Source organism: Panthera pardus, unplaced genomic scaffold (assembly GCF_024362965.1).
Source record: "Panthera pardus isolate Hobbes unplaced genomic scaffold, ASM2436296v1 HiC_scaffold_11, whole genome shotgun sequence".
NCBI classification, from domain to species: domain Eukaryota; kingdom Metazoa; phylum Chordata; class Mammalia; order Carnivora; family Felidae; genus Panthera; species Panthera pardus.
The window spans coordinates 21446083-21473587 of record NW_026526666.1 but is presented as its reverse complement, the minus strand read 5'-3'; the positions used below and the strand labels follow the sequence as shown (position 1 = coordinate 21473587).

Below are 27505 nucleotides of genomic sequence, written 5' to 3'. Positions count from 1 at the left end.
GACCAGAGAGAAGGACCCTGCAATGCAGACCTTTCTTACATCTTCAGCTCTAAATGTCTCCAGCTCTGGATACAGCAGCATCCTTGAGAAAACAGACATAAGCACAGATGTTTGCAAAGGCTGAGAGACAACTGGAGAATCCAGTTTGAGTTGAAACGTAGGCTTTCTTCAATCTCCATGTTTTGCTGTATTCGGGGCTCCAGTCCTCAACCCGCACATTTCCTACCACGCCCCAGGGTGCCTCCGGGGCCACCAGCCCTTCTCAGGAGAGCGTGGGATTTGACTGAATGGGCTTGGCACCGCCTCTTTTAAGCACGGCGTGGCGCGCACGCGCACTGCGGCTGGGCAGGGAGATCCCGGGTTCTGGACACTGAGTGCCGGGGTTCGTTTCCGCTGCCTCCGGTTTTCCGAGAGCGGGCGCTGCTTTCGCGCTTCCGCTAGACCCCCGCGGCCCCCGGCGGGGACGGGGGGTTTCGGAGCTGCGGTGCCGGAGCGAGCGTCTCTTCTTCCTCCCACTCGGGCGGAGGCTTTGTCGCTGCGGGCCGGGCCCCAGGACGCTCCCAATGGCCGGGCAGCGGGTGGAGGTGGATGGCGGGATCATGGAAGGGGTGAGTACGGGGCCCGAGGCAAGGCCGGTGGCGCTGCAACCCAGGCTGGGAAGGAGAGCGTTCTTGTCTGATGTTCTCGCTCTCCTCTCCCACCCGCACTCTTGGCAGGGCGGCCAGATCCTGAGGGTGTCTACAGCCCTGAGCTGTCTTTTGGGCCTCCCCTTGCGGGTGCAGAAGATCCGAGCCGGCCGCAGTACGCCAGGCCTCCGGTAAATCGGGGGCGCTGGGGGGCGGAGCCGCGGGACTGGGAGATGCGGGTGGGCGGGCTCAGGGCTAGGGGACTGGCGGTGTGGCTGGAGGGGCGGAGGGGCTGAAGGGGCGGAGGGGCTGGGGGGCGGGCTGCAGTCCTTGGGGTGCGGGGTTTGGTCGGACTTTGGGGCTGGGGAATCGGGAGCCCGGGTGGTGATGCTTGGAAGATCCTCGTCCTAAGGTTGAGGAATGTGTAGCCGGGCCTCAGGGTCCCGGGGGGAGCATGCTCTGGCCTGGACGGTTAGCCATAACCAGGGCTGTGCAATCTGGAAAGCCTCAAGGGGCAAGTTGAGAAAATAGGCCGTTTTCTCCATATGGCTAGAGTTCTCTCGCTTCCTGATGCGTTATCTTTTAAAATGTTTTCCCGCGTCATCGGGCATTCCGAGTACCGGGAGAACTTGCAGCAGCCGGCAAGATGGATCAGGGCAGAACAGCCTGCGTGGCCAGAGAAAATCCCACTTTTTAACCTGTGTATTCTCTACTGCTGCACATTTTAGAATCATAGCTCAGGAAAGGGCCCTGAGATGTTATTCTAGCTTTCCTTAAGACCTCTAAGAAGCTATGAATACAGTCAGAATTATTAGTTGTGGACAGGGAAACACCTTAACATTTGACCTTGTTTCTTCCCTCTGGGAAGCTAGGCGTGCCACCAGCTAAATTTGAGGTATGTGCTCCTGTTAGAAGGGGACCCAGGTTGACGCCAAACTGATTCCTTTGGGCATTGTAATAGATCAGCAATCTCTTAGAGTGTTATTTTATCCACATTTCATTTTGAAATTATTAAAAGGCAATTATTGATATATGTGCACATTCATTCCCTTAGTCATAGCAGTCGTTTGCAGCAGTGAATTTATTAGTTTGCTAGAGCTGCCATGACAAAATACCAGACTGGGTGGCCTAAACAACAGAAATTTATTTTTCTCATGGTTCTGGAGCCTGCAGGTCCAAGATCAAGGTGGTGGCAGGGGTGGTTTCCTGGTTTCTGGGAAGATTCTTTTCAGGTTTCTCTCCTTGGCTTGGAGATGGCCTCTCTCTTGCTGCCTCTTCACGTGGGCATCCTATGGGCATGTGTACCTCTGCTGTCTTTATATGTGGTAATCTCCTCTTTTTATAAACATACCACAGAGAATAGATTAGGGCTTACCCTAACTGCCTCTTTTTAATTTTTTTAAGATTTTATTTTTAAGTAATCCCTATACCCATCATGGGGCTCAAATTTACAACCCTGAGATCAAGAGTCACATACTGTACTATCTGAACCAGCCAGGAGCCCCCAAATTGTCTCTCTTTAACATAATCATCTCTTTAAAGGCCCTGACTCCAACTACACTCACATTCTGAGGCAGTAGGGGTTAGGGCTTCAACAGAAGAATTTTGGAAGAACATAATTCAGCCTGAAACAGGTACTATAGATTATTGAATGACATGCAAGTGAGATTGGCTTTAGTTTTATCAGTTTTCCTCTTTGCACACTTCTCATTCGCAACAATGTATCAGCATATGTGTTTTAGCTAAAATAAGTGGTCTGGAAGGACCCCTAAAAGATGCCTGCTAGCAGGCAGTCTAGCTAGGTACATAAAAACCCAAAAGAAGCTCTGACACTGAAGATAATGGCACTTGTTGTGGTTAGACCTTGCTCTTTTCTTGCCATTGCAGTTTTATAAATGGGTCATAAAATGTGGGGATATAGGCAGTCTGAATGCACACGTTTTGATGCAGTATTATGACCTGAAGGCCTCAACATTTATCTGGACTGGAAATGATTCGAGATTTGTGTGATGGGCAACTGGAGGGGGCAGAAATCGGCTCAACAGAAATAATGTTTACACCGGAGAAGATTAAAGGTGGAGTCCACACAGCAGATACCAAGACAGCAGGGTATGTGTCACTTATATTCCATTTAAATATGGGCTTTGGAGCTAGACCTGGATTCACATGCAGGTACTACCACTTACTAGACAAGTTGCTTAACCTTTGAGCTTTCGTTTACCCACGTTTAAAAAATATTTTTTTAATGTTTATTTTTGAGACAGAGAGAGCACGAGCAGGGGAGGGGCAGAGAGAGAGGGAGACACAGAATCCGAAGCAAGCTCCAGGCTCTGAGCTGTCCAGCACAGAGCCTGATGTGAGGCTTGAACTCACTAACCGCGAGATCATGACCTGAGCCGAAGTTGGACGCTTAACCAACTGAGCCCCCCAGGCGTCCGTTTTCCCCACATTTTAAATGGAGAAAACAGTAACCTTCCAGGGTTACACTTTATGTAGTTTTGGATAGCTGTTATTATACCTAGAATTTTCTTATGTGCATAGTATAGCATATTTGTTTCTTTTTATTATTTAGAAACTGAATATCTGAAAATGACTAAGTTTTTATGCATTGTAGTAATAGTAGTTTTTGCATTATATGTAGCATATTTAGTTCTTGGCTTACAGCTAATTATGAGTCATATTCTACTTTTAGTCTAAGTATTTTTGTTGTCTTTTTTTTTTTAATGTTTATTTATTTTTGAGGCAGAGGGAGACAGAGTGCGAGTGGGGGAGGGGTATAGAGAGAGGAGACACAGAATCTGAAACTGGCTCCAGGCTCTGAGCTGTCAGCACAGAGCCCAATGCAGGGCTCCAACCCATGAACCGTGAGATCATGACCTGAGCTGAAGTTGGATGCTTAACCAACTGAGCCACCCAGGCACCCCTTGTTGTCTTTTAATAGATAACTTATGCTACCTTGTTTAGAAATTTGTAGGTTTGATCTTGGGTTTTTTTCCCCCTTTGCAAAAATAGATATTTAACAATTAAATTGAGCCTTTATCCTTTTCCAGGAATTCTTCCTTTTATCGACAAAACATAGAGAGCACTTTTATGTTTTCTGAGTTATTTGGCTGATTGCTGTTGTAAACCATATCTTTTTACCAAAATCCTATCCATTCACTAGGAAATTTGATAAAATAGGAACTAGTAATGGAAACCTGATACCAGTTTGTTTCAGAAACTGTTTTAATAGATTTTGATGATTTTAGTTTATGAAAATATTTAGTGATAATTGATACTTGAGTAATGCTGTGAATAGACCTCTGTGAAAAGGGACCTGCTGCCAGGCCCAAGGCAAGGTTTGCCAAATGAGAACTTTCTAAGGGGATTAAGGAATTTTGAGGTATCTTTCTTTATAGTCAGCATATTATTTTGGGTATTATCCTGTACAAAAAAGGGAAAGGGGATTATAGTTAACCAACTATCTAAAAATGAACTAAAATAGAATTGTAAAATTTTGAAGCTGCAAGAGGGAAAATAGAAACCATGTATTTCCAATCCTTCCTCCACTTAGTGAATGAGAGAATGGTATTAAGTGATTTACCCAAGGTGATGGAGTCAGAGACACAACTAGAATTAGAATGTAGGCCTTTTGACTTCTAATCTAATAGACTGTAAGAGAGATGAGTTTAAAGTTGTGAATCCAGCTCAGTTTAGGAGACTAAAACCAGCTTTTTCCTGGCAAGAAAACTTAATCTTACTTCTTCACTTTCTAACATTTTTATCCTTAACTGTGATTATAGTACCATGTGTTTTCTCTAGTGTCTACCTTTGTTTTTGCAATTTCCTATTCCTAAAATTAAGATTTTCTGTACTATTCTTAGAATCTGATTTTATCAGGGGAGTAGGGAGAACATTTAAATGTTGGGTTCCTCAGAGGGAATAAACACTGAGAAGTTTAGTAGTTTTAACCTTACAGTTTATTGTAAACTAAACATTTTCTAGTTTTTTCACTTGCTCCTAGGCTTAACTCCTTAAGAACAGGGATTATATTGTATACATTTTCTCTTATGATATCTACCACATTATGCAGTCAGTAAATCTTTACTAAATTAGTGAAATGCATTGTCACTTATAGAAACTGTTTATTTCAGTACATATGCATTGTTACTATAAGAAAGTTAAGTCTTTTTGTATTAGAGCCTATGTCTAATCTATGCTTCATCTATGTCTATCTATGCTATATATGAATGTGACAGCTCATTTAGAAAATCTGACCAAGTGTTTCATTTTATAAAATATATTCTATAATTATGTCTCATGACTTCTCACATTATTTTATTAGAATGAGCAAACAGAGGTGAGTTACAGCAAAGATTATTTCCTTTAAACTTATTTCCATGTAAAATATTCAGCTGTCAGTCTTTGTGAAATGTTATCCTATCATATCATAAACTCCATGATGGTAGGATCTGTATCTTAACTTGATATTTGGAACAATGCCTTGTGCATGGTAGAGATTCAAATAAAATTATTTAAGTATTTCTAGACCTTGACTTTGTGTGTGTGACTGTCACTGTATGAATGTTATTACAATTTAATTGACCCTGTTTCCTCTGGTGTGTTTTTTAGACTTTGCATTAAATGCATTTTCATAAATTGTACTTTCAAGAATCCTTTTATGAAAATGTTATAAAAATTGGGGCACCTGGGTGGCTCAGTCGGTTGAGCGTCTGACTTTGGCTCAGGTCATGATCTCACAGTTTGTGAGTCGAGCCCTGCATCAGGCTCTGTGCTGACAGCTTAGAGCGTGGAGCCTGCTTCGAATTCTGTGTCTCCTTCTCTCTCTGCTCCTCCCCCGCTCATGCTCTGTCTCTCTCTCTCCTTCAAAAAAATAAATAAATAAAAACATTAAAAAAAATCTTAAAAATGTTATAAAAATGGTGTCATTTAAAAAAAATATTTTTTTACTTTGTAAATTAAAGAAAGATCATACAAGTAATGTTTGATTCAAACCCAGATTTGTGGATCATTCAAGGCCAGTTCCTAAAATACTGTCTTTCTTTAAGATTTGGGATTTTAGGGGCGCCTGGGTGGCTCAGTCGGTTAAGCGTCCGACTTCAGCTCAGGTCACGATCTCGCGGTCCGTGAGTTCGAGCCCCGCGTCGGGCTCTGGGCTGATGGCTCAGAGCCTGGAGCCTGTTTCCGATTCTGTGTCTCCCTCTCTCTCTTCCCCTCCCCCGTTCATGCTCTGTCTCTCTCTGTTCCAAAAATAAATAAACGTTAAAAAAAAAAAAAGATTTGGGATTTTATCATTCAGTTCCTGGGGTGGTGTTTTTTTTTTTTTTTTTTTTTTTTTAAATTATTTAACGTTTATTTATTTTTGAGACAGAGAGAGACAGAGCATGAATGGGGGAGGGTCAGAGAGAGAGGAAGACACAGAATCTGAAACAGGCTCCAGGCTCCGAGCAGTCAGCACAGAGCCTGACGCGGGGCTCGAACTCACGGACCGTGAGATCATGACCTGAGCCAAGTCGGACACTTAACCCACTGAGCCACCCAGGCGCCCCTGTTTTTTTTTTTTTTTAAAGTAAGTTCTACACCCAGCGTGGGGCTCAAACTCATAACCCCAAGATCAAGAGTTGTTGCATGCTGTACTGACTGAGCCAGCCAGGTGCACCGCACCCCTCTTTTTTTAATGGGGTATTTTTTAACTTTAGACTCGGGTGTATATCTGCCTTCCCAGTTGTCTGTGCCTCAGCGAATGGTGCTGTGTAGTAATACCATGATCTTAAGACTTTGAAAAGAAAATTCATTGAAGCCTGTTTTGCGTTCTCCTTAGGAGTGTGTGCCTCTTGATGCAGGTCTCAATGCCCTGTGTTCTCTTTGCTGCTTCTCCATCAGAACTCCGTTTAAAAGGTGGAACTAATGCTGAAATGGCACCACAGATTGATTACACAGCCATGGTAAGGGCTTGTGTTGTTATTGATGAACTAAAGATGATCTCATGTATTCTTCTGAATTTCCATTCTCTATTGAAATATATCCTGAGTGGTTTCTGTGTATGCCTGTTTATTTCTTTATGGTGTGTAGTTCTGTTGTGGGAGAAGGTAAGGGACTGTGTTTACTTTAGATTTTGTGTTGTATCTTGGAACAGTGCTCATAGTGAATTCTTTTAAAACCTCAAGTGTAATTGTTGCATAAATTACATTACTTATTATATACATCAGTCATTTTATAAATACAGGAATTATGTTTTGGAAGAAAAACTTCAAAACAAAAATTAAACATACATTTGACAAGAATTGAGGAGGATGCGGAGAAATTGGAACCCTCGCACACTATTAATGGGAATGCAAAATGGTGCAGACATTATGGAAGACAGTGTGGAGGTTCCTCAAAAAATTAAAAACAAAACTACCATATAATCCAGATATCCCACCTTTGAGTGGGATTATCTTCAGGATCTTGAAGAGATATTAGCATTTCCGTGTTCATTGCTGCACTATTCATAATAGCTAAGATGAGAAAACAACCTAAATGTCTGTTGATGGATGAATAGATAAAATGTGGCTTATACATACAGTGGAATACTATTCATCCTTAAAAAAGACATTCTAGAATATGTGGCAGCATGAATGAACCTTGAGGACATTATGCTAAGTGAAATAACCAGTCACATGAAGACAAATACTGGCATGATTCCACTTGTATAAGGTATCTAAAGTAATCAAATTCATAAAATCAAAGAGTAGAATAGGGTAGAGGGAAGAGGGCAATGGGGAGTTACTAATCAACAGGCATAAAATTTCAGTTAAGCAAGATGAATAAGCTCTAGAGAGCTGTACAACATGTACCTATAGTCAACAATAGGATATACTGCATTTAAAAATTTGTTAAGAGGTAGATCCATGTTAATTAGATAAACTATAAAAAATTAAATACCATATTTTGACTATAAATTTTCAAAATGATGACACTCAGTGTTGGCATACTTAGTAGGAGAGAGAAGTGGTATCATCTTTCTTTTCCTCCAGGTTTATCGAGATGTAATTATTTATAGTAAAATACACCTTTTTAGTGTAAAGTTCTGTGATTTTTGACATATGGTTGTGAACCAGCCACCACAATCAAGATACAGAATTACTGTAAGAAATTACCTCAGACCCCTTTGTAATCAGTCCCTATGCCCCAGTTCTTGGCAACTACTCATCTATCTTCTGTCTTGGTTTTGTCTTTTTTTAAGAGCACCGTATGTAGGAGTAATACTGTATGTAGCCCTTTGAGCCTGTTTTTTTCCCCCACTTACCATAATTTGTTTGAGATTCATCAATGTCACTTGTTTTAGCAATAAAAGAGAAGTAGTATTCTATTATATGGATGTCCCAGTTTCTTCATCCATTCATCTGTTGAAGGACATTTGGGGTGTTTCCAGTTTCTGGCAATATGAATAAAGTCTGTATAAACTTTTACATACAGGTTTTTTCGGTGAATATAAGTTTTCATTTCTTTTGGGTAATCACCAAGGAGAGGTGTTGCTGGTAATAGTAAGTATAGATCTAATTTTATGACAGACTGCCAAATTGTTTTGGCTTCCAAAGTGGCTGCATTGTTCTGCATTTTCACCAGCACTGTGTAAGAGTTTCAACTATTCTGCGTCTTCACAGAACTTGATATTTAATTTTTTTGCCATTTTAATAGATGGTATAATCTTTTAGAATTCAATTTGATAGGGTGTATAATGAAAGTTAATCTCTCTTCACCTAATAATTCCACTTCAAGGAAATGACCCTAATTAAATGTTACAGAATGCAGCCAAAGATAAATGTTAAAGGTATTTGAGCAGAGCATTATATACTATAATCATCATTATATAATATATATAATTATGCAAGTGAACACTTGGGGAATGGCTCAGTAAATTATGCTAGAATTCTATACAGTTATTCAAATACTGTTTAGGAAGAATTTTATGATGTCAGGAAAAGGCTTTTGTTTATAATGTTAAATGGAAAAAATGAGGATAAAACCTTGAATATGCAGTGAAATTTCAAAGTATAAAAAAATTGAGAAAGCAGAATGGAATGCTGTTTATCAATATCCCCTAATTTCTTATGTATTATATTGCAAAGGGTTAGTTAGGAAATACTGTCCTGTGGAGTAAAATAACCACTGGGATCAAGGATCGTGAGTTCTGGTATTTTTTTCATTAGATAGACTTGCACAACCTTGATTAATTAAATGTTAAACTTTTAATTTTAATTTACATGTCAGTTATTTTATTTGAGAAATAGAACTACCCTACACATTTTTATATCAGTGTTTATCTGTAATATCTTCTTGTCAGCTCAGTGCAGAGCACTTTTGTTTAATAATACTGTTTAATACTTGTTGAATCAGTGAATATTTGTGGTTAACGTAACAATAAACTGATTTTCCAGGTTTTCAAACCAATTGTGGAAAAATTTGGTTTCCAATTTAATTGTGATATTAAAATGAGGTAAGTTACTTATTTGTTAGCCCTTTGACCCACTATTTGTGCTAAAAATAGTGGGAAGCTTAGACCTTAGAGAATTATTCTGGAACCCACTACTTCCTGTAGAAAATAATTATGTTTTATGGCTTAAAAACAGTAAGCAGCAGGCGCATGGGGACTTGAAAGCAGATATATATGGTATTTGCTTGTTTCTTTGGAGAAATATTTTCAAGGGAATTGCTACACTGAGGGACCTTCATACCTAGTGTTGTTCATGTTCAGCACAGATTGAATACTTTCTATGCGCAGACAACTGGACTAGGCACTGCAGGGTCATAAAAGTGATTCTTCCTACGGTGCAATCAGAATTATTTCCCTAAGAAGCACATTGGGCTTTCAGGTTATTTCCCTTCAAGGCTTCCCTTCTGCCACATAATAACAAGGCCAGATTTCTTGGTGTGGCATTTAAGTGTGCTGCAGTCCTGTTGCAGTTGACCTTTCTAACTTCATTCAACCTTCTCCATGTGTTCTTTTTTCTTTTTTTGGAAGAGAGAGAGAGAGTGAGCATGAGTCGGGGGAGGGAGTAGGGGCAGAAAGAAAGAGAGAAAAAATCTTAAGCAGGCTCCAACGCTCAGGATGAGCCTGACTCACCGCTTGATCCCATGACCCTGGGATTATGACCTGAGCTGAAATCAAGAGTTGGACACTCAACCAGCTAAGCCACCCAGGTGCCCCTGTCCTCCATGTATTCTAACATGATTGCTTACTATTCTTTAAACTTACTTTGTGCCTTGGGCTTTCATGTCTCTGTTCATGTTTTTCCTTCCCTGCTCTCGTAAAAACTGGAAATCCTATATTTTTTCAAAATTTAACCTGTAATTTCTTGTGTGAATTGTCCATGAGTGTGTCTCAGTTGGAATTCATATTTGCATCCCTCTTGTAGTCTTTTTTACAGCCTGACTTGTGTTCCAGTAAGTTGTATGTAGAGCCATCTCTCTACCAGATGAGGGAGCTCCTTGCAAATAGGAGCAGTTACTCTCATCTGTATGTTCCCATCCTCTTCTATAGAATAAGTGACACTAAATATTTGAGTTAAAATTTTGTTTGTGTTGACTTAATATTCATCGTATTTTATTGAGTACCTCCTACGTATCAGACATTGTTTTAGGCACTGGAATATTGCAGGAAGAAAATAGACAAACTCCTGCCATCAAGGAGTTTATATTCTAAAACAGCACTGTCAAAAAGAATTTCTCTTCATTGATGGGTATGTTCCCTATCTGTTCAGTAAAGTAGCCACTAGCCACATAAGACTATTGAGCACTTGAAATGTGGCTAGTGCAACTGGGAAGCTGAGTTTTAAATTTAATTTAAATTTAAATAGTCACATGTAGTTTGTGGCTACCATATTGGACAGCACAGATCTAAAATGTTGCTTGGAAATTTCAAACACGAGTTGTATGTTTGGATATAATTCATGTGTTATTTCATTTTAAATGTTGAGCTGTATTTTTGTCATATAATAAGTTTATGTGAGTATTTGTCATACTCTTTGTAGGGGCTACTACCCAAAAGGGGGTGGTGAAGTGATTGTCCGAATGTCACCTGTTAAACAGTTGAACCCAATAAATTTAACGGACCGTGGCTCTGTGACTAAGATATATGGAAGAGCTTTTGTTGCTGGTGTTTTGCCATTTAAAGTAAGTTGTCTAGAAGTGTATGTGGGTCTTGGTAAGTATTATATCATCTAAATTTTGAAATTATTGAAAGTACTTAATATTTTTTTTTACGATTTTATTTTTAAGTAATTTCTACACCCAGCACGGGGCTAAAACTTAGAACCCTGAGATCAAGAGTCACATGCTCTATGAACTGAACAGGCCAGGCACCCCAAAAGCACTTAATTTTTTTAATGTTTTATTTATTTTTAGAGAGAGAGCGCAAGCGAGCATGTGAGCAGTGGAGGGGCAGAGAGAGAGTGGGGACAGAGGTTCTGAAGTGGGCTCTTTTCTGACAGCTGATAGCAGCAAGCCCGATGTGGGGCTTGAACTCATGAACCGTGAGATCATGACCTGAGCTGAAGTCAGATGCTTGACCAACTAAGCCACCCAGGTGCCTCAGAGCACTTAATTTTTTAATAAATCTTTTAATTAAAACTTTCCCCTGAACTTACGTGTTACACTTGAAGATCATGCTTTTTCTTAATCCCTGTAAGAGATATTCATTACTGTATGTGTCTTTGAAGGCTTGAAAACAACTATCAAAATAATCATTATTTTCTCTTTTTCTGTCTTGCCAAAATAGGTGGCAAAAGATATGGCTGCAGCAGCTGTAAGATGCATCAGAAAGGAGATTAGGGATCTGTATGTTAACATCCAGCCTGTTCAGGAACCTAAAGACCAAGCCTTTGGCAATGGAAATGGGATAATGTAAGACAATGTACTTTTTCCTGGATACTGATTGAGAGCTTTGAAGTAATTATCCTGTTTAAATTAAATATTTATAGTTCTTTTGTTTAAGTTTTACAGTTTTAAAAAGGCACATTTTTAAGGATATTCCTACCCAAACCAGTAGTGTGATGAATTAAGATGATTATTTTATTCTGGATTTTTTTTCCTGAGGATGGTTTGCCTTTTATTACATTGTAAGAGCCCTTTTGCTCTTAACATTTCTCTTAACATTTAAGAGAACTTAAATGTTTAAGCTAATCAGAAGTTAGCCTTTGAAGCTGATCCTGAGAGAAATATTTCTAGTTGTTTTTCTGTACTTCAAACGTGAAATCCATGTACATGTAAATATTAGATATGGCAAAGGCCTATTTAGAAAAAATTATAGGGGTGCCTGGGTGGCTCAGTTGGTTAAGTGTCCCAACTTCGGCTCGGGTCATGATCTCACGATTTGTGGGTTCGAGCCCCGTGTCAGGCTCTGTGCTGACAGCTCAGAGCCTGGATCCTGCTTCAGATTCTGTGTCTCTCCATCTCTTGGCCCCTCCCCTGCTCATGCTCTGTGTCTCTCTGTCTCTCAATAATAAATAAACGTTAAAAAAAATTTAAAAGAAAACATTATATTATTTAATTACAAGTTGTTGATTTAATATAAAAATGCTTTTTTTTAAAGTTATTTTTTCATGAATTTATTTATTTTGAGGGAGAGAGTAAGCACGCATGCACGTGTGCAAGTGGGGAAGGGACAAAGAGAAAGGGAGAGAGAATCCCAAGCAGGCTCTGTGCTGTTAGTGCAGAGTCTGACGCAGGGCTCAATCTCACAAACTGTGAGATCATGACCTGAGCTGAAATCAAGAGTTGGACACTTAACTGACTGAGCCACCCAGGTGCCCCTAAAGATTTCATTAAGTAATCTTTACACCGAACTTGGAGTTTGAACTCACAACTCTGCGATCAAGAGTCGCATGCTCCACTGACTGTACCCCAAATTTAAGACTGCTTTAATTGAGTTTTTGAAGTATGAGAGTATCTCTTATGGATAGAAAGTCTCTTTTTTGGAGTTTCTACTAAAGGTTTTAAATGCAGATTTAAACATTCTGCATTTGATATTACTATCTAAAAACTGTAAAATGAAACCAAAAATTTCTGTAGAAATACAGTTTTTTTTTATTATTGAAGTATAGTTGACACACAGTGTTACATTAGTTTCAGGTATACAACGTAGTGATTTGACAATATGTTATGTTTTGTTCACAACAAAGGTAGCTTCCATCTGTCACCTTGTAGTGCCATTACAATACCACTGACCGTATTCCCTTTGCTGTGGCTTTTATCCCTGTGACTTATTCATTCTGCAACTGGAAGCCTGTACCTCTTGCTTCTCTTCACCCATTTTGCCCATCCTCCTTTCCCTTCCCCTCTAGCAACTATCCATTTGGTCTCTGTATTTATGGGTCTTTTGTGCTTTTTGTTTGTTTTGTAGATTCCACATGTAAGTGAAATCATGTGGTATTTGTCTTTCTTCATGTGACTTATTTCACTTAGCATAATACCCTCTAGGTCCATCCATGTTGTTGCAAATGGCAAGATCTCATTCCTTTTTATGGTTGAGTAATATTCCATTGTGTATATCACATCTTCTTTGCCCATTCATCTATTGATGGACACTTGAGTTGCTATTGGCTACTGTAATTATTGATAGGTATGTAATTATTGCCATTTTGTTCATTGTTTTCTGGTTGTTTTTGTAGTTCTCCCTTTCTTCTTCTCTTGCTTCTCTTGGGAGTGATGACTTTTGGTAGTGTTCTTCCTCCTTATTTTCTGTGTATCAAAAGTTCTAGTTTTGTGGTTCATATATAACATCCTAAGGATATAGCAGTCTACGTTAAGTTGGTCACTTACATTCAAACACGTAGGAAGACCTTTTCACTTTAGATAATAATAAAACACTTTATAGTACAGTAGAAATGGTATAGTTTAGTGTGAATGATGTAACTTCAAGGAGAGCCATTCCTTACCTGTGAACGGATTAGAATCTAGTGTGACTTTTGTCAGATGAGCTGAAGGGTACTAATGCCCTGATGAAGATGGAGAGTGCTAATCATCCTGCTCTCTGTGTGAAGAATTTCACTTTTGCAGTTTACTAAGTAGATCTGATTCTACATATTTAATAACCACTATTCCCCTGGTTGTATTTGTGTGTAATTTTAGAATATTTATTGCATAGATAGTAATCCATTTTTTTTTTTTCCCTATTTAGCATTATTGCTGAGACATCTACTGGCTGTTTGTTTGCTGGATCATCGCTTGGTAAACGAGGTACAGATAAATGAAGTGGGTTCACAGTTCCCAGTGCTAGTGTAAAAATTTTTAATTACCTGTCAGGATTAGAACATTATAGCATGATAGATGACAAGTATAAAAGGATATGATTAACTGGTTCTGTTTTAGAGTCAGTTAAATTTTTAGTATTTCTCCTAACTTTATACTTTGAAAAATTTCAAACTGATAAGAAAGTTGAATGACTAATTAGCATCCATACACTGTTCTTAGTAGTCAACTGTTTACCAGTAGTCAGCTGTTAGCTACAAGTTGTGTATGTTTCTGAACTATTTCAGTGTAAGTAGGAGATACCATATCTCTCCCCTGAATACTGCGTCATGCATGTCCAAAGAACAATACCTGTCTAATCATGATACCATTTTTACGCCCAAAGAATTTGTCTTTTATATTCAACCTAGTCACTTGCCTCCAAAATACTTTTTAGAGCAATGGGGGATTTTTTTTTTTTTTGGAGCACTCCCAGCAATTGGTCATCATTTCTGTTTAGTTTCTTTTCTACTACAGAAAATATCACCTTTTTTTCCCCCTTTCATGATATTGACATTTTGAAAAGTCCAGGCCATTTTCTCACAATTTGGACTTGTCTGATTGTCTCATGATTAGATATATTCAGATGAAACATTTTTAGTAGGAATATTGCATAGGTGGCTATGTACATTCCATTGTATCAAACAGGGTTAGTGATAAGGTCAGTTTGTCCTTTATTGGTAAAGGTGACTGTGATCATTTGGTTAAGTAGTATCCTCCAGGTATGTCTGCTGTAAATTCTTTCTCTTTTTATAAGTAGTAAGTCATCTGGGATAATACTTTGATACCATCTGATTATCTTATTCCTATACAACTTTCATCCAGTGGTTTTAGTGTCCATTGATGATTTTTCCCTGCATCAGTTATTACATTGGTGATTTCAAAAAACAGTATTTTTGTGAAAGGGAAATGTAGTTAAGATTGAGCATATTTGGAAGAAGAGAGATGTGTATACATCTGGCTGTTAATATTTGAAGTTACTTTTGCCATCGAGGCGAGGCAACTTCTAGTTGAACTTCTTGATGTTTGTGTGGTAGTTGATTGCTTTATTCCTACTTTGTAGATCTTTAAAAGATGCTTACCCTCGCTGTGCTGTTTTACCACATTATTATTGCTGAATACAAAAAATTTCAGATAATCTTATTCTGCTCATTTGGTAGATGTAGATACTAGTTGGGTATAAAATCTTAACAACATAATAGAATAAATGAAATTAATATCTCCAGTTGACCTGGCTTAAATGAATTCTATTTAAAACTGTGCTATTTAAACTATGGTTGGTGGACAAGTAACATATCAGCATCATCTGAGAGTTTTTTAGAAAAACACATTTTGGGAGTTATTCCATACCTTTCAAATTAGAATCTCTGGAAGTTGGGCCCAAGGATATATTTTAACAAGCTCACTGCATATTTCTGAAGTACAATGAAGTTTGGGAAGTAGTGATCAAAAATACGTATTTAGAGTACACTAATTACTTGTTAGGGACAGTGAAGAATCAGTGTGGATAGTGAGCTACTGCATACAGGATCTATGGGGACTTGAGGAAGCAAAGGTAATGCCAAATATAAAGCAGAGACTGGGAGTCCATGTAAGTAATAAGTGCTTGGCAGACATTGGGTGGAATATGAGTTCATTGGGCACCAAGATGTGCCAAGTACTGTATGCTAGGGTCATAGATATCTGAGCCACTGTCCTGTTTCCTGGCTTAGTCTGGTAGAGGAGACAGACCATGGTATTCCCAGGGCATCATAGGAACACAGGGGAAGAACAGCTAATACTCCTGTGGGGGCTGGTTGACCCCAAATCTGGTTTCTTGCATTCAACAATCCTCTAGTATGTTCTGTAGATAAGTAGAAATTATCCAGATGAAAAAGTGAGCTAAGGAGGAAGGACAAAGGACAGTGCTGACAAAAACGAGTGTTCTGTGTTTGTGCAACTACAACTATGTATGATGAGTGTAGGGTCTGGAGCAGGGAACTGGAGATGAAGTTAGAGAGGTTGACAGAGGCCAGATTTTGAAGGACTTTGTTGACAGGTCATATCAAGGAATTTGGGTTTCGTCATGAAAACATAAAGATTAAAAAAAAATTTTTTTTAAGTTTATATTCAGAGAGAGAGAGGGGGCAAGCAAGGGAGGGGCAGAGAGAGAGAGAGAGAGAGAGAGAGAGAGAATCCCAAGTAGTCTTTGCACTGTCAGCACAGAGCCTGACATGGGACTTGAACCCACAAACCGTGAGATCATGGCCTGAGCCAAAAGCAAGAATTGGGTGTTTAACTGACTGAGCTACCCAGGCACCCTGAAAGCATTAAAGACTTTAAGGAGGAATGTAATATCAGATCTTTGGAAAGGTAATTCTGATAGCTATGTGGTTGATTACAGGAAAACCATATTGGAGGCAGGAAGACAAGACTGTTGCAGCTGTTTAGGTCAGAAATGATGAGGGCCTATACAAAGGGATTCAGTGATTGGGGCTAGAGAGGTGAGTACTGATGCAAGAATATTAGGAGGGGGAATAGATGTGGCCAGTTGGATATGGGAAGTGAGGAAGGCAATGTGAAGAATGACCTTCTAGATTTCTACCTTGGGTACCTAGAAACATTTCAACTTGCGACATAGGAGGTAGAGTTAGTTTGCCAGGGTAGATGATAGTTTTAGGTATATCGCACTGAGATTGTAAATCAATCATTACTTTGTTATTAGCAATACTTAGAATTAACTTTGCTGACCAGCCCTGAAAAAATTGCTCATATTCCAACAACACTTTTCTTACTTTGTCATTTGAGACCACTTTTACTTTGAAGTTGTCTTTGGACAACACAGTTTCAGAATGCACAGTATTTATTTTTAGAATTATAATGGTAGGAGGGAATAGATGATAGAGCAATATACTTGCTCTGATTGGCTTCTGCTGGTGCTCTCCCTTGTTTCCTGTCAGGCACAGATGTCAAATGAGATGGGATTAGCAAATGTAAAAGCAGCTTGGGGTCTTGTCTCTTAGTCTAGATAGTATATATATTAAGGATATCAGAGAGAATGTCAGCTTCCGTTATCCCCTTTCATTTCGTATTTAAATTAACTAGAAAATTATCAGACCCTGAATCCTAACATCTAAGAGTTATTACCAGAAGTAACATTGGCTAGTTGTCCATGACGTCATCTGTGGTAGAAGCAGTAACCTGTAACTGATGAGTCATGTTTGTCACTATTTCAGCCACTAAAACTATTTTGATCTTAGTTTACTTATCTATTGAGTGAGAGAATTAGCCTGGAGAGTCTCTCAAGTCCTAGCTTATACTGTAGAATTTAGTACCTACTTATCCTCTGGTTCTCTAATATAGAAGTGTATTTTTATGTTGTCTTAGCAAAGGAAACAGTTCCTGTTACTTAGTATGGGACACACATAGTAGGTACTCAGTATTAACTGTTATTATTAATAGCTTATTTTGAACCAGTCATGGTATTATATGCTTTGTAAGTATTATCTCTAATTTCTTTAACAAGTTTTACAACTTAGGTATTACATCTCCATTTCCATTTCCATTTGGAAGAAGCAACCTAGTTTACCCAAGAAGTTGAGATTCACACCACATGTTCCAAGCTACTTCATTCAGTCATGTACTTGACTGATTGATGTTGTAAAGATAGTTAATTTATTATATTACAATGACTGCTGTAATGAGAAACAGTTAAAATTTTGAAAATTCCACTTTTCTGGGAAATCTTACCAAGGTATACATATAATCAAATGAATTTCCAAATATAAAATAGGAACAAAAATTAACCACATGTCCTTGAAAGACATTTTTATTTGTAGCCGGGGCTTCTTTTAGTTTAAAGTAAATACTTTAAAAACATCATTTGACATTCCACTGCTTCTGACACACTTATTTTGTATTCAGCATTGTATGAAGATTTGGGGCATGTGTGGAGAAGCAGGGAGTGGGGTGTGGGGATAAGTATTCTGTATTATTTTCAAAATAAGGTAATGCCTATTTAAATCTTAAAGGAATAAAATTTTACAATAGTTGATATGAGAATTTTTATCAGCTTTTCCTTACATGAAACATAATTCTCTGACTTCTAAAAAATACCCTTTAATTCTAATGGATTGCTTACAGACTAATTATAACATGTATAAATTGCAAATTTCAAATTTTGACAGGCATAGCGTTGTAGGATTATAGCTTTTTTTTAATGAAAAAAATGTTTTTAATGTTTTTATTTATTTTTGAGAAAGAGAGAGACAGAATATGAACAGGGGAGGGGCAGAGAAAGAGGGAGACACATAATCCAAAGCAGGCTCCAGGCTCTGAGCTGGCAGCACAGAGCCTAACGTGGGGCTCGAACCCATGAGCTGAAGTCGATTTCAACCGACTGAACTCAACTGACTCAACTGACAGAGCCACCCAGGTGCCCCCATAATTAATACTTTTAAAATAGGGCCAAATACAGCCTGGTTTTTCCTCCACTAGGTTCATTTAAAAATATAAACCATTTGCATGTGCTAAGCTCTCAGAAGATTAAATATATTTAAAAATCCTGGGTGAGTTGGTTGGGTGAGTTCAGAGTAGGCGCCTAAAAAAAGTTATACCAGTGCTAACTGAGATATATTAATTCAACTCTTTGATTCTTAGTAATTGATATGCTTTGTTGTGTGTTTTTACATTGTGTCTTTTGTAGGTGTAAATGCAGACAAGGTTGGAATTGAAGCTGCTGAAATGCTGTTAGCAAATCTTAGACATGGTGGTGCTGTGGATGAGTATCTGCAAGACCAGGTAACAATGCTTTTAGGATAAAACCTTTGAATCTATTAGATTTGAGTATTGGATAATTAGATTGAGTATACATTTTATTTTATTTATTTATTTATTGAGTTTTGAAAATTTGTTTAAGTAATTACTACACCTCATGTGGGGCTTGAACTCTTGACCCTGAGATCAGGCGTCTCATGCTTCTCCAGCTGAGCCAGCCAGGTGCCCCAGACTGAATATAAATTTTATCACTTGGGAATGCAAGCTGGTGCAGCCACTCTGCACAGTATGGAGGTTCCTCAAAAAAATAAAAATAGAACTACTCTACGACCCAGCAATTGCACTACTAGGCATTTATCCACGGGATACAGGTGTGCTGTTTCGAAGGGACACACGCACCCCAATGTTTATAGCAACACTGTCAACAATAGCTGAAGTATGGAAGGAGCCCAAATGTCCATCGATGGATGAATGGATAAAGAAGATGTAATACACACACACACACACACACACACACACACACACACACACACATACAGTGGAGTATTACTCAGCAACCAAAAAGAATGAAATCCTGCCATTTGCAACTACGTGGATGGAACTGGAGGGTATTATGCTAAGTGAAATTAGTCAGAGAAAGACAAAAATCATATGACTTCACTCATATGAGGACTTTAAGAGACAAAACAGATGAACATAAGGGAAGGGAAGCAAAAATAATATAAAAACAGGGAGGGGGACAAAAACATAAGAGACTCTTAAATATGGGGAACAAACAGAGGGTTACTTGGAGGGATTGTGGGAGGGGGGATGGGCTAAATGAGTAAGAGGCACTAAGGAATCTACTCCTGAAATCCTTGTTGCAATATCACTGACTTTGAGAGACTGATTGGCATGTCCTAGTTCAATCAGTTTTTAAATATTTTTCTGGAATTTATATTCCTCAGATTTCAGTTTTCATCTTGACCTGGCCATGGCATTTGGTACAGTTGGTCATTCTTTCCTTCTCTAAATTCTTTGCTCACTTGGTTTCTGAAGCAACTGTTTTCTTTTCATCTCCCTGACCACGTATTCTAGTCTTTTGGTAGTTTGTTACTGCTGTTTTCATCTTCTCAACTTCTAAGTTTTAGAGAATCCCTAGGCTCAGGCTCATGCCTCTTTCCTTCATCTGTATTCACTGGCTCAGTTGTTTTGTCCAGTCTCATAGCTTATGTCCCACCTGTGCACAGACAACTCCCAAATTTATATCACCTAGTTCAGGCCTTGCTCCTTAACTCTATCCCTTGTGCCTGTCAGCATCTCCACTTGGATGTGTCATAGACCTCTTAAACTTAATGCATTTATTCATATGGAGAAATGCTGGTGAATATTTCCAAGTAAGATCTTTTTATGGTCCCCTGTCTTGATAGATTTTCTTTTTCTCTACCATACTTTTCTCTCCTTAATCTCAAACCATCAATCTGCATTTAGAAATGTATTCTTTAGGATTTCTTAACTGGTTTCTTTCCTTTGTTGTTGGTTTGTTTTTTTTTTTAAGATTTTATTTTTTAAGTAACTACACTCAGTGTGCAGCTCAAGCTTACAACCCCAGATCAAGAGTCTCATGCTTCACCAACTGAGCCATCCAGGTGCCCCTTAACTAGTTTTTGTTTTTATTTTTATGTTTCTTTTTTTTTCTTTTTTTTTTTTTTTTGAGAGAGAGAGAGAGAACAGGGGCAGAGAGAGAAGGGGGAGAGGATCTGAGGCAGACTCTGTCTGTGCTGACAGCAGAGAGCCCAATGCAGGGCTCAAACTCATGAACCATGAAATCATGACCTGAGCCGAAGATGGATGCTTAACTGACTGGACCACCTAGGTACCTCTCCTTAACTAGTTTCTTATTTCCCTTATTTCTGGTCTCTCCTTTCTTGCCCAAGTGTACTCTATACTCTAAGGAATTCTGTATTAGTGTATTTGTTTACCCACTAAAATGTAATTTTAGGGGCCGCTGGGTGGCTCAGTCGGTTAAGTGTCCGACTCTTGATTTCAGCAGCAGGGCCTCCTTGGGATTCTCTCTCTCCCTCGCCTCCTCCCCTCCCCCTTACGTGCATGCTCGCGCTATCTCTCTCTCAAATAAATAAACTTAAAAAAAAGTTGTAATTTTAGACAATGGAAGAAGCTTGTCATATTATATATTCCACCTTGTAGAGACAGTTGGTCTGATATATTAACTTTTAACTCTCTGTTTTATTCTTAAACACAAATTTTAGAAAGTCTGTATTGACAACTGCTACTGAGCATTTCTGTACCACAACATAGACTGTGGGTGACAGAGGTTTTCTGTCATCTTCTTAGGACTTCTGGAAACCTAAAGAAATGCTTTAGAGCTATTTTGATTTCTAGTAGTATTTTCATATGGTAAGCAGTAGAATTTTAACTCCAAATATTAGTAAATATGTGAAAATTTTCTTCTTTGTTCTTTTTTTAATAGCTGATCATTTTCATGGCATTAGCCTGTGGAGTTTCCAGAATAAAAACAGGACCAGTTACACTCCATACACAAACGGCTATACATTTTGCTGAACAACTAGCAAAGGTGAGTATTTGATTTAGAAAGAGTAATTGATTTTTATCATAGCCAGTTTTGGGTCAGATTGTAATAAACAGGATACTTGCTATTCCTCACCTAGTACTTCTTGTGTGGCAGACACTGAGCTGAGTCAGCAGTTGCCCTGAATCATCTTACTTTGCATAACCGTTTTATTTTTTAAAGTTTATTTATTTTGAGAATGAGAGAGAGCGAGAGCATGTGTACGTGCAAATGGGAGAGGGGCAGAGAGAGAGGGAGACAGAATCCCAAGCAGGCTCCGCACCACCAGCACAGAGCCCGATGAAGGGCTTGAACACACTAACCATGAGATCATAACCCTAGCCTAAATCAAGAGTTGAATGCTCAACCCACTGAGCCACCTAGGTGCCCCAGCTCTGCATAACCATGTTAGGTTGCTGTTTATTTTTATTCCCATTTTGCATGTAAGTAAAGTGCGGTAAAGGGATTAACTTAACTGCTCAAGCCCACATAGTTTGTTAGTGGCAGAGCTGGGCTGTGAACAGACCTGGGAAAGCACACGGCAAAGCGCATGTGTATTGCTGCCTTATAGAGTAAAAATACTTCCATGAGAACTATGAAATCAAATCATAAGGAATTCATGGTTGGCCAGAAACTTAAATATTTATATGAAATTTTACATGTTTCATTTTCTTTTGATTCTACGGTAGAATAGAATATTTGCTGAAATTTTAACACCAGTCCCCTAAACTTTTATAAGAGTAGATTTATAATTTTTTAGTGAAACAGGGTTTATTAGTATATAAGCTCATATTAATACCTTTTCTGCAGGATTCTTAATTTTAAAAAAATGACTAAATTTGTATGTTTTATCTGAAACTAATGTAATTTCCTTATAGCAAATTTGGAAAATAAGGGGAAAAAAACCTACCTATAGTCCCTTTTGCCAACAACCACTGTTGACATTTAGGTATTTTCCTCTTAAAAGTGTTTCTCTTTTCATTTTTTTTTTTTTTTTTGCATTTACTGCATATAGCTTCATTTCTTGCCTTTTTCAATAATTGCATGTTCCTGTTTTGCTATAGTCTTTATAATGTAATTTCATAAAGTGATCTATAATTTATAACTCAGAATTTTATGAAGGTGACCTTAAGTAGTTTTAAAAATTATAAAAATAATGCACATTATTTAAAAAAATAGCTATTATAGAAGGGTAGCAAGCACAAAGTTGGGAGTTGCCCTGCTTCTAACCATTTATTTGTATGATTTTTAATAACATACACCTTTTTTCTTGTTATTAGAAAGCATAGATAGATTTTGATTCAGTTGTAGGAAAAGGATAATAGGAATTGAAGGTAAATTATATTTCATGTCAAGAGATAGTTAACTGTACTTTTTATTATTCCATTTATGCTGTATTATCATTTTTTCTTTGTAAACTATGATCTCCTTGATGGCAGGGACTAAGTTGCATTCATATAGTCCTCACTTTTTATAGTACTTTGCATATAGTGGACACTGACATGTTATTTGAAGTGAATACATAGTGGAGAGTGCTGTGAATTGGAATTTATAGCTCTGGTTTCTTGTTCCGCTTTGTGGTATCTTACTGAGTGACTTGGGGCAAGCTGCTTTTTCTTTCTGTGCCTCAGTGCAGATAATTCATCTGTAAAATCAGAGACTGGTGCATAGTCCATTAAGACTCCTTGTAACTTTAAATTTTTGTAGTTTCAGTATATTTATATATAAGCTAGAAATGATTTCCTTGAGTGTTCCTGTGTTTCATATTTACATAATGCTTACAATTTGAAATGTATACATATATATAATTACACAATTGGCTATGTAGCTCAGAATTCAGTGCTTATTCATTCAACAGTAATTTTCAGCGTCTACTATATACAGTATACTGTCACATAATCCTGAAACTGGAATAATTTGTGAATATTACTATGCAGTAGGCCCCAGAATGATGGTTTTCAAATTGTGTTTCATAGAATCCTAAGGTCTTAGGCGCATTTGAAATCCATTTGCTACAAATTCAACCTACTCAATTGTTTTGATTTTAATTGTTTTATCAGAATGAATGCAGTAGCTTTAAAAAAAAATCATGTTTCCAGAATGAAGTGATAGAAACCAAATATTTCAAAGCCAAACTTCAATTAGTTAACAAGTGAAAAATACCATGTTAAGGCCAATAAAGATGAAGGGCATCCCCCACCTTCCTTCTTTGAACTAGATTTTTTTGAATAGCATATTTAGGGAATTAAATTGACAAGAAAAATTTGAGGGGATTTAGAAACTTGATCTTGACAAGATCAGAGAAGTATAAATGCTTCAATGCCATGTTTTAGAAAAAATATAGGAAGTAGGTAGTAAAAGGGTGTTATAGTTAACAATTGAGATTTTGAAAATGGTATTTACCTAGCTGCAAATATCCTGGGGATTTTGATTCAGTGGATACGGAGCAGGGCCTAGGCTATACATTCTGACAGAACTCCACAAGTATATATTACTTTTGAACAAGAGTCATGCTTCTGGAGCAAAATATTTTATATTTAGGTTATTGAATTTCTTATGAGTCATTTGATCTTTGTGCCTCTAGCTTCCTCAATAAAATGTGTTTGATATTAACTACTTGCCTATTTATGTTGGACTTAAGGGCTTTCTCTCTCTCTTTATATTACTTATATACTAAATGCTTCTCTGGTTTCAGGCTAAATTCTCTGTGAAGAAATCAGAAGATGAAGACGATGCCTCTAAAGACACTTATATTATTGAGTGCCAAGGAATTGGGATGACAAATCCATATCTATAGGGTATTTGCCTTTTAAATAATACCTCAATGATATATTGCACTAATTCATTTCATAAATATTACACAGCAGTGAATAAGCAGTAACTTATTAAAGGACCTGACTTATATTTGGAGATGAAGTACAGAGTGTTATAGATTTGCTGAGAATGCTTCATCTAATTAATCTCACTTTGACTATTTCCTGAGATAAAGACAATGAAATACAAGAGTTGATGGATATGTATGATAGCTGATTTCAGTATTAAAGTATGGAAATAGAGTATTTTTTCTACCTGAAGTGTGTTTTTCTTTCTTATGTAATAGAGTAAGTCAAGGCTGTAGATTTGGTCTGTAATTTGTGTCTGGTTTTAATTAGGTTACTGAAACCTCATGCATAATGAGACAACTTTTTGCACAAGTATTTGCTGTATCAACAATAACATTTAATAAGCATTTTCTCACTCTAATTATATGTCTCTTCTTTCTAGTGGGCACTTGGTAAATATTGATTTTGAATCTGGTGAATGTTTTGAAAGCTGAACAATGAGGATTGCAAAATTGAACCCTAGTAAATTTGTCCAAATTCAGCCCAGATATGTTTTTGTTTGGCTTTCAAAACATTCAACAGATTCAAAACCTAATTAAAATATAATTGAGCGCCTTTACAACAGAATGTGCTTTTCATCACTCGCTGTTATCTTATACCTAGTCTGTTTCCTCATTTAGATTACTTCCTGGGCACTGTAGGCAGTTGAAATTGTGACTCAAATTAAACCAGTTTGGTGTACCAGCTAAACATGCTGTCCTGTAAAGTAATGAGGAAGGTTTTTTTTTTTAATTTTTTATATTTTTTTAGAGGGTTATTTTTATTTTTTAAAGTTTATTTACTTTGAGAGAGAGAGAGAGGGAGGGAGAGAGAGAATCCAAGCAGGCACTCTTCTGTCAGCATTGAGCTTGACGTCCCACAAACCATGAGATTGTGACCTGAGCCGAAACCAAGAGTCAGATGCTTAACCAGCTGAGCCACACAGGTGCCCCAATATGAGGAAGTCTTTTAAACGTGGTTCTGTCTTGGACTTTATCTGATGATGATTAAAACATAGTTTAAGGTATGGATTCAGGGGGTGGTATTATAATACATTCAGAAAGTGCTGAATTAGTCTGTATAGAACAACATAATGAAAAAATATTACTCCTGGGTACATAATCATGATGATGATAATCAATGATTTTTGTGGCCTTGGATCATTGGGTTCAGTTTGCTCTAAAGATGTGATAAAAGTATTGCTTACTATTTATGTTTTCATGAAGTAGGTAAATCTCATTTGTATAACATGAGATATGGAATATCTTTCTATTTTATAGTAAAACTACACTTTTAGTATAGTTTTTGGAGGGGTTGTGATAAATTTGGAGGTCTTTAGGGTAATCCTATCCTTGCTGCTTCTGGCCGGGTGTGCAACAGTGTTGAAGAGGTAGGCTGGAACACAGAAATTGGGAATTTTGTAGAGCAAGATTTAGGGTCAACCCAGTATACACGATGAGTTTGTGATTAATCTTGGCTTTGGTATGTCACTGTTGTTGAGTCTCAGCTCAGGTAAAATGAAGGTGGGACAAGTGCAAAGAAATTTTTGCTAAGTCCTAGAAGTGATTTGAATTTCTGTTTATTTTTCCCAAATAAAATTATATTTCTCTGTTTTTTCCCCTCTTGTTGATTTTATTTTGTTTTTTCTTTTATAATCTTAATAATGCTGTGACTGTGCATTTTCTTTACTTAAGCCCTTTAGAGTTTTTTTGTTGTTGTTGCCGCCATTTACACTGTCTCTCCAGTTCGATTTCTGTTCTTGTCTTTTTTTTAATTGTTCATTTATTTATTTTGAGGGGGGGAGATGAGTGGGGGAGGAGCAGAGAGAGAGGGAGAGAGTATCCCAAGCTGCAATGGCAGTGCAGAGCCTGAGGGGAGCTCGATACCACAAACTGCCAAATCATGACCTGAACCGAAATCAAGAGTCAGACACCCAACCGACTGAACCACCCAGGTGCCACTCCACTCTTGTCTTAATGCCTTTCTACTCTCTTTATTTTATTTTATTTTATTTTATTTTATTTTATTTTATTTTATGTTATTATGTTATTTTATGTTATTTTATGTTATTTTATGTTATGTTATTTTATTTTATTTTATGTTATTTTATTTTATTTTATTTAAACTTTATATCATTAGTCCTCTCTACACCCAACATGGGGCTTGAATTCATGACCCAGATATCAAGAATTGCATCTTCTTCCCACTGAGCCAGCCAGCTCCCCCCAACCCCGCCTTCTGCGCTTTTTAGATTTATTTTGCTTATATGCTATCATTTATTATCCATTGAGCTCTTACAATGTGCTAGTCATTGTACAAGGTAGGACAGTAATGTTAAGGAAGACAGACTGTTGTACTTGAGTTGGAAATTGTATTTCTATTTCTACTTCTGTATCTAAAAGTCTCTTAGATGTTTCTTTCTTCTGTTTTTTAAGACCTCTTAATACAAGTAATTCTGTTGATTTGATACTATATGTACAATGATTGTTAAGAATATTTTTTAAACCAGTGACCTTCAAATAGATATTCATACCACTTGAGTTTCACAAAGCCTTCCCATGAATTTCAGGTTTGCAGATGACAGTAGTTTTTAGAGAATTTGTTCCTAAATTTCTCTGCTAAAATATGTACTTCCTCCTAAAATTGAGTTGCCTGCTGTCAAGGTCTTTGCAGTTTCTTGTTTTTCATAACTTCTCTTTCGTAACTGTCATTCTTCCTTTTTACAAAAGAAAAGTTTATTTTTTATTTATTTAATTTTTTAATGTTTTATTTATTTTTGATAGAGCAGGGGAGGGGCAGAGAGAGAGGGAGACAGAGGATCAGAAGCAGGCTCTGTGCTGACAGCAGATAGCTTGATTTGGGGCTTGAACCCACAAACCAAGAGATCATGACCTGAGCTTAAGTTGGACACTTAACTGACTGAGCCACCCAGGTGCCCGAGAAAAGTTTATTTTTTTGTCCATTTTATTTTTACAACAGTGCATTCCCCAGAGTATAGGAAAAGCTTGAAGGCATCAAATAAAAGGACAGTTTGAAATATTAGTCTCTGAAAAGCCTACTCAAACTAAGATATAAACTTGCATCTTATTTATATATTTGCATGATTTTAAGTAAGGAGATAAAAGCATGAGTGTTTACTTTCTACAGATCAACCTTAAACTTTAAGTAAAATATTTTTCTGGGGTTCCTGGGTGGCTTAGTCGGTTAAGTGGCTGAATCTTGGTCTTGGCTCAGGTCATGATCTCACCATTCGTGAGATTGAACCCCACATCAGGCTCTGCACTGATATCAGGGAGCCTGCTTGGGATTCTGTCTCTCTCTGCCCCTCCCCAGCTCGTGCTCTCCCTCAAAAATAATTAAAAAAAAAAAAAACACAACCTCTTGGGGCACCTGGGTGGCTCAGTCGGTTGAGCATCCAACTCTTG

General features: G+C 37.7%; 1 protein-coding gene across 2 annotated transcripts; it reads left to right on the top strand.

The window, feature by feature from the left end:
- Positions 1 to 334: 334 nt before the first annotated feature.
- Positions 335 to 24278, top strand: RTCA (RNA 3'-terminal phosphate cyclase). Of its 2 annotated transcripts, XM_019457626.2 has the most exons (11): positions 335 to 608; positions 717 to 817; positions 2592 to 2735; positions 6448 to 6571; positions 9047 to 9105; positions 10640 to 10781; positions 11386 to 11510; positions 13786 to 13844; positions 18580 to 18674; positions 21121 to 21225; positions 23915 to 24278. In XM_019457626.2, exons 1-11 carry the CDS (start codon positions 564 to 566, stop codon positions 24014 to 24016), a joined length of 1101 nt encoding a protein of 366 aa, XP_019313171.2. In that variant the 5' UTR covers positions 335 to 563; the 3' UTR covers positions 24017 to 24278. The 2 variants fall into 2 exon arrangements, with proteins under 2 accessions (XP_019313171.2, XP_019313172.2); XM_019457627.2 differs by lacking the exon at positions 335 to 608 and having other exon boundaries at positions 2577 to 2735.
- The last annotated feature ends 3227 nt before the right edge of the window (positions 24279 to 27505 follow it).